A 6765-nucleotide genomic window follows, 5' to 3' on the forward strand; every position below is an offset into this window, starting at 1 on the left:
CACGTGTATTATCTTTTTGGCTCCAAGGAGTTACAAAGGAGCCTTTTTTATATTTTTTTTAAATGAAATCTAACGCGTGATTCGCAAGATTAAAATTATCATTATCATATCCATTTGCCGAATCCCGGACGTCGTAGTAAGAGGATGGATATGTGATTGCATCGAACCCAATTTACTCTGTATAGACCTTGAGGGTGCGGCTGATTGTGTATTTTGACTAACACAGCCATCTTCTATTTCGATGCACTATTATATTGGCCTCTAGCTAGACACCATGGCAAAATTTTTTTAATTTCTTCTACTTTTATTCAAGAGGTATCTTTTTAAACGGAATAAAAGAAAAGAACGCTCTCTCAATGCGGAATAAAAGTAAAACAAATGAGATTACAGCGGCGGAGAGGATCGCAAAACTGGATAGGTTTGCTCGATACTAGAATTCTTTCAACTGAACTTTTTTTTTCGCTATTTTAATATCCTAGTCGATTTATTCAGCCACCCAAATAAGCATAGTGGAAATCTACAAGTGTAGAAGGCAGAAATACAATTTTTTATTCCCTTCTGGTCGCGATCTAGACAAATAGCTGCCATGGCATCAAGCGGGCGACTAAACGGATCAGCGGATGAAGGTAACCCATTGCCAAGATATGGACTGGGATACGCGATAGGATCAGCATGTACTTAATGCACCTCTTTTATCGTTCATCTCTTTACTTTTTTTTTGTAGTTGTGAAATCTCAGCTGAAAGAATTGCAGCGCATCAACGCAGAGCTAAATAGTCAGGTAAGAAACCCGTTCTCTTAGCATATTGATACACAATTTCCAATTATTGGCTTCATAATTGAGCTGAAACTCTACGAATATCATGGATGGGAGTATAATATATCTTCTGCTTGTTAATGCTCTTAATTTCACCGCAATAGCTTGAATCCTATCGCAAGAAATCCTCATCCCAAGATGACAAGGATCCTTATGTTGCTGACTTGGAACGTCTTCTAGATCAGAAGGAGCAGCAGCGCCAGGAACAAGAAAAAATTGCGCGGCGTGCCAAGGACCTTGAGGACAAGCTTTTCCGTGCCGGTGGTCATCTCAAAGCGCTAAGCAACGAAAACGCGAAAATCAGCGAACATCTTCGCGATCTCCAGCTAAAGTATGAACAAGCTGAAAAGCGTGCCAATGCTCTAGAAAATGCAAGCAGCAAGGGCACTCCCGCCGATGAGACGAAGATTGCTGACCTAGAAAAGGAGCTCGAAGCATTACGTGCGGAGCTTGACAAATCCAACAATTTACGAACAAAGGCAGAGGAGGATTCTAATGCTGCGCTTCAGCGCTTAGCAGACACGCTCCAACGGCAGAGAGAGGAAAACGAACAACTTGAGGAGCGTGTTGCTGACTATAGACGACAGCGTGAAGAGCTATCTGAACAGCTTGGGAAACTGAAGGCTGAATTAAGCAAAGGGACTTCTACACGGGAGGAAAGCGAGAAAGCCAAGGAGAAGTTGGAAGCTGATTTGAACGAAGCAAGGAATCGACAGCAGGCTGTCGAGTCAGAGTTGGAAAAGCTGAAGTCGCAGTTGAGTTTAACAAATTCGGAACGCGACAAACTTCAAAAAGAGTTGGACCGCTTGTCTGAATCATGGAAGCAGCAGGGAGAGTCGGCTCAAACCGAACTCGAGCATTTACGAGGAAAGGTTAGCGCGGCCGACGATGAAAAGAAACAACTTGAAATGGAGGTTAGCCAGTTGAGGGAGCAGTTGGACAAATTGACGGTGGAGCATGAGCAGTCAGCGGCAGCTAAAATTGCCGAGATCAAAGCGCAGTTGGACGCCGCCAACAAGGAGAAAGAGAGGCTACAAAAAGAAGCTGAGAAGTCGGCAGAATCCTCAAAACGAGCTGACGAGTCGGCACTGTCCAGTATCAAAGAGCTGCAGTTAAGAATCGAGAGCATCGAGGGCGAAAAGAAGCAGTTGGAGCAAGAAGTCAAGCAGTTGAAGGAAGAGGCAGTCGAATCGGCAAAACAGTTCAAAGAAAAGGCCGAGTCAGAGCTCAAGAATGTGAAATCGGAGCTGGCTGCTATGGAGAAGGAAAAGAATCGAGTTCAGGAGGAGTTGAGCTCTGCGGTGAAGTCTTCTCAATCTGCTGAGTCGGACCTCTCGGCACTTCGAGCAAGCTTGGATGCCGCCACAGCTGAGAAATCACAACTCCAAGAAGAAATTAAAAAGCAAGCAGAATCTGTCAACGGTGAACTAAAGGATTTGCGCACCAAACTAGAAGCTTCGAAGAAAAATATGGAGAAATTGAAGAGCCAGACTGCCGAATCCTTATCCCAGAGAGAGCGAGAGGTTGAGGAGGAGCTTGAAGCGCTACGCTTAAAGCTAAATGCGGTCGAAAGCGAGAAGGGGCAGCTGGAGCAAGGCATTGAAGAGTTGAAGCAATCGTCCAAACAAGCCACAGACGCTCTACAAAAAGATCTCGAAAACGTAAGGGAGGAGCTGGAATTCATCACAACGGAGAAGAAAAGGTTGGCAATAGAAATAGAAAAGTCGAGCAAAGACGCAAGCGAACGAGAGAAGTTCCTCGAGGAAGAAAATCAAAAACTACAGTCTCGGTTGGAGGAGGTTAAGGCTGAGAAGAAGAAACTCGAAAAGAGCATAGAGCAGTCGAATCAATCTAACGAGAAGAGGATTAAATCATTGGAGGGTGAGATCGAGAAGATAAGAAGCTCTCTCAAGGCCGCGGAGGAGGATAAAAAGAGGTTGTCGAAGACGATCAAGGAGATGGGTAAGTCTGCGAAGGATCGGGAGCAGGAGGTGGAGGCAGCTAGCAAGGATTTGCAGTCCAAGCTGGCCGCTGCTGAACAGGACAAGGAACAACTAAAGAGAAGGATGGAGGAGGCAGGCGAGAATTCCAAGCAAAAAGTAGAGACATTGGAGCAGGAGCACGAAATTTTGCGCGAGAAAATGAAGAGTATGCAAGACGATAAGAGAAAGCTTGAGCAGGATCTCGAGGAGGTCAATAACTCCAAGAGTAAACAAGAGGTGGAGCTCCAGAAGCTGCAGCAGAGTATGGAGTCCACGAGACTAGAAAAGGAAAATTTCCAGAGGGAGCTCGAGGAAAAGCTCCAGTCTGCTGAGGCGCGTTGGCAGTCCGCAGAGGCTTCCCTCAAGGATACACAGAATAAGCTGAAGGCTACGGAGAGCGAGAGAGATCGGGTACAGAATGAGATTTCTCAGCTCAAAGGCCAGTTTGAGGAGTTGACAAAATTACGGAAGCAGCTGGAGATGCGAAAAGAAGAACTACAGGCTAGCGTTGACGAATTGACCGCAAAATTGACTATCTCCGAAGAAGAGAATGCAAAACTAATTACCCAGATCAAGCAGCTAGAGGACGAGCGGAAGAAACTGCAGGAGGAAACACTTGAGAAATCTACCCATCTCAAACAAAACGAGGCAGAGATGGAGAAGAAACTGGCAGAATTCCGGGAACAAATCGTACAATTGGAGGCACAAGTTCAGCAAGCCAGACTTGATGCCATTAGCGAGACCGAGTTAGCCTTGTCAGAAGCCCTCAAGTCTCTTCACCTCAGCGAACAACTCGACTCGAAGTCTTCCTCCATGTCACCCTCGCTCCTCTCTGCCCTCAATGCCATCAAAAATGAACTTGAGTCACAGAAGAATAACCTTTCGGCGGCAGAGGAGCAGGCCAAGGCGACAATGGACAATCTACAAGCTGAGCACGATAAAGTGACTGCCGAGCTCCAAACCCAGCACAATCATTTACTGGAAAAGAATGAGCAGCTCGAGAGCGAGAGAGCGAATCTGTCTGAACAACTGAAGATGCTCAAGGAAGAACACGAAAAGGCAATGGCCCAGCTACGCCAAGAGAGCGCAAATCAGGTAGAGTCTGAAAAGGCAGTTGCGCAGGAACATCTTTCAAAGTTCGAAGCTGCAAAATCGGAGCATCAGCAGACAGTCGCCGAGTTGGAGGCCAAGCTTACCAAAACTTCTCAGGAAAAGGACAAGCTCGCACGCGAGCATGGCCAATTGCTGGAAAAGCTACGCACACTTGCTCCACGGCTCCAAGCCGAACGCGAGGAGGTGCGCCAACTGCGAGAGAAAGTAACTGCTTTGACGCAGCAAAACACTGAGCTTCAGGCTACTGTCGAGCGAATGCAGGCAGAATTGCTTGCCTCACACGAGCACTATGAACGAACTTCTCGCGAATTGGAGCGCATACGCTCACGCATGGATGCCGTGCAGCGACAGTCGGAGGAAGCGACATCGCGCCATGAGGCCGAGGCCCAAGAATTTCAAACCCACCTTGAGCGCTTGGACCGCGAGCGAGAAGAATGGGAAATGCTGGCGCATGAAGAGCGTGGAGCAAAAGAGCAAGCGCATGCCCGCGTCAAGCAACTTGAGACCGAGGTGGAGACTCTGTGGAATGACAAGGAGCGGCTTCGCAGTGACAAGGAGAGAGAGTCTCAGAGCCTAGCGAACTTGCAGGCAGTGCTAGAAGAGTTCCAGACCGCTAAAGAATCTGAGATTCGCTTTGCTGTCGAGGGCTTAGAGAGTGACCTTGAACAAGCAAAGAAGGAGCTGAAGGAGTATAAGGAGCGGGCTACACACGCTGAAGAGCAGCTCTCTCAAGCGAACAGCGACATTGCCCGAGTGCAGCAGCTCGAGAAGCAAGTAAAGGAAAAGAATCTACTTATCGGAAAGCTTCGGCATCAGGGTAGGCATTTTACATTGGCGAGTTGTCCCTCAAGCTTACTAAAGATTCCCCATCCCCCTCCCCCACTCACTATTCTAGCGGTGATTCTCAACGAGCATTTAACTGAAGCGATGCGTCGCCTAAAGGATGAGAATAGCGACAACATTATCGATCGGTAACTCTTTGCTTCTTATTCTAGATTTTCCAAAGTGGTTTTACTGATTCTTTCTATCAATATCTATTGCCCTACAAAGACGTCTGATTTCTAATCTAATCATTGGATTTTTTAATGCTCCCCGCGGTGATCGAAAGCGTTTTGAGATCTTACAAGTTATCTCCAACGTCCTCCAATTCACGGATGAGCAGAAGGAACTTGTGGGCCTTGTGCGAAAAGGCTCGCTATCCTCTAACTCGGCCAGTTCACCTGGTTGGTTGAGTCCATCGGCGTTCTCGGACAAGCACAAAAAGAGTATGGAAGACTCGCTCCCTGGAGAGGTAGCTCTTTTTTAGATGAACTTGCACTTTTGCCAACATGCACTAACCACGTACTTTATAACTCCAGTCGTTCACAGATGCTTGGATCTCATTTCTGCTTAAGGAGTCGAGCGTTGACAATACTCCTCGGGCTAGTATGGATGAACCACGGAAAACGCCCGATAGCCAAACGCCGCCGTCAACTTAACAAACAATTTTTCTTAGAAGGTGATCTGATAAAGCGTTTTCATTTGAGGTTGTCTTATCTGTTTTTTTTTTTCAATATGCTCTTGTAAAATATCTTATAATATTCAAGATTGCCTTTATATTTTGCGATGTATTCCTCTTTTTTTTGCCTTCTTCTTGTTTCCATTATGATGTTTGGGAGAGTTCAAACAATTTGGTAACCTACTTGAATTTACGAGACTGCTTTTCTCAACATAAATACGCTTTAATCCATTTAACTAAACAATACCAATGACAACCACAATACACCGAAAAGTACTTACCCATCTTTCGGATTTCCGACGCGCCCTAAAATTATGGTCTGACCTAAACGGCGATGGGCTCACCGTGGCCAATGTGTTAATGAACGCGCGTCTAGAGGAGAGGTTGTTTTAGCTTATACCGGATGAGCATTTTAGAATTATTTTGTTTTCCAGTAATGCTTATCGCGTAAAATTTTCTCTCCAGAGTAGATTCGTAGATCATTCTGATTGTTGGCATCCATCGTTGATTGACTTTGAGAACTTGAAAGAGAAATACGAAGAGAAAATGGTCGAAAGAGTACAGGAGTTAAAAGGGAATCTAGAAGCAATTTTGGAGAAGATGGTAAAATGCCAGTTCGAAAAATGAGGCAGTTTGGAAACTTCATATAGATTATGATTCTGTTGGTATAAACTACGATTAGAGACAACAATATTTGAAAATTCAGACACAAGTTTTGCGGTTAGAAGAGGCACGGATTCGGGCCTGTGAATTGTATGGGCAAGAGTTTGTATACGAGCGGCCATTATTTCGAACATGTACACTCGACAAAATTGGTGAGTAAACTATAGAGGATTGAATCTCTTTTAGCTGGCAGCATGCTCATGATACCTTCAGCAATCTATACACAGCAAATATTTTCGAATTATACCAGGGAGCTTGAACTTAAGCAATCCCTAGTAGCAAAACTAGCTAATATCACTGAGCAAGAGGTGGGAACCGTGCTACTCTCAGCGTGGTTGAATCAGCCTTTCTTAGACACATCGCTAGAGAGAGAGTTTGAGGAGCTCATCGAAGTGGAGACGAATCCAATTTCGCCTTCAGCTGCTGGACCAGAAACGTGAATAAAGAAAATATCAAGCTCACTCTTTCACCTGTGTAAATAAATTTTAATAAGCTTTATAAACTTCCTCGATAAAGATAGTCCTCTTCTGTACTCTTCTGACAAAAACAAAAAAAAAGAACTGAGTTGTCTTGTATTTGTCATAAATGACAAAAAAATGTATTGCCGGATCCCGGGATCGAACCGGGTACCTTAAGATCTTCAGTCTTACGCTCTCCCAGATGAGCTAACCCGGCTATGAGTTGGTTTTGTTG

General features: G+C 45.2%; 2 protein-coding genes and 1 non-coding gene across 3 annotated transcripts; 2 read left to right on the forward strand and 1 right to left on the reverse strand.

The window, feature by feature from the left end:
• Positions 1 to 586: 586 nt before the first annotated feature.
• VTP21DRAFT_10618 (uncharacterized protein) lies at positions 587 to 5389 on the forward strand (the record flags this gene model as incomplete). The annotated part of the gene is made up of 6 exons (XM_069389974.1): positions 587 to 626; positions 725 to 780; positions 921 to 4728; positions 4807 to 4882; positions 4962 to 5202; positions 5270 to 5389. The coding sequence occupies 6 exons, from the start codon at positions 587 to 589 to the stop codon at positions 5387 to 5389; spliced, it is 4341 nt and encodes a 1446-aa protein (XP_069253241.1).
• Positions 5390 to 5658: 269 nt separating this feature from the next.
• VTP21DRAFT_10619 (uncharacterized protein) lies at positions 5659 to 6512 on the forward strand (the record flags this gene model as incomplete). The annotated part of the gene is made up of 4 exons (XM_069389975.1): positions 5659 to 5792; positions 5880 to 6012; positions 6092 to 6224; positions 6286 to 6512. The coding sequence occupies 4 exons, from the start codon at positions 5659 to 5661 to the stop codon at positions 6510 to 6512; spliced, it is 627 nt and encodes a 208-aa protein (XP_069253242.1).
• A 162-nt stretch (positions 6513 to 6674) lies between these two features.
• Positions 6675 to 6747, reverse strand: VTP21DRAFT_t80. Its single transcript has one exon. It is a non-coding gene; the product is annotated as a tRNA-Phe (tRNA).
• Between the last annotated feature and the right edge of the window lie 18 nt (positions 6748 to 6765).

This window comes from Calcarisporiella thermophila, assembly GCF_041956535.1.
Source record: "Calcarisporiella thermophila strain CBS 279.70 unplaced genomic scaffold VTP21scaffold_7, whole genome shotgun sequence".
Classification (NCBI taxonomy): Eukaryota; Fungi; Calcarisporiellomycota; class Calcarisporiellomycetes; order Calcarisporiellales; family Calcarisporiellaceae; genus Calcarisporiella; species Calcarisporiella thermophila.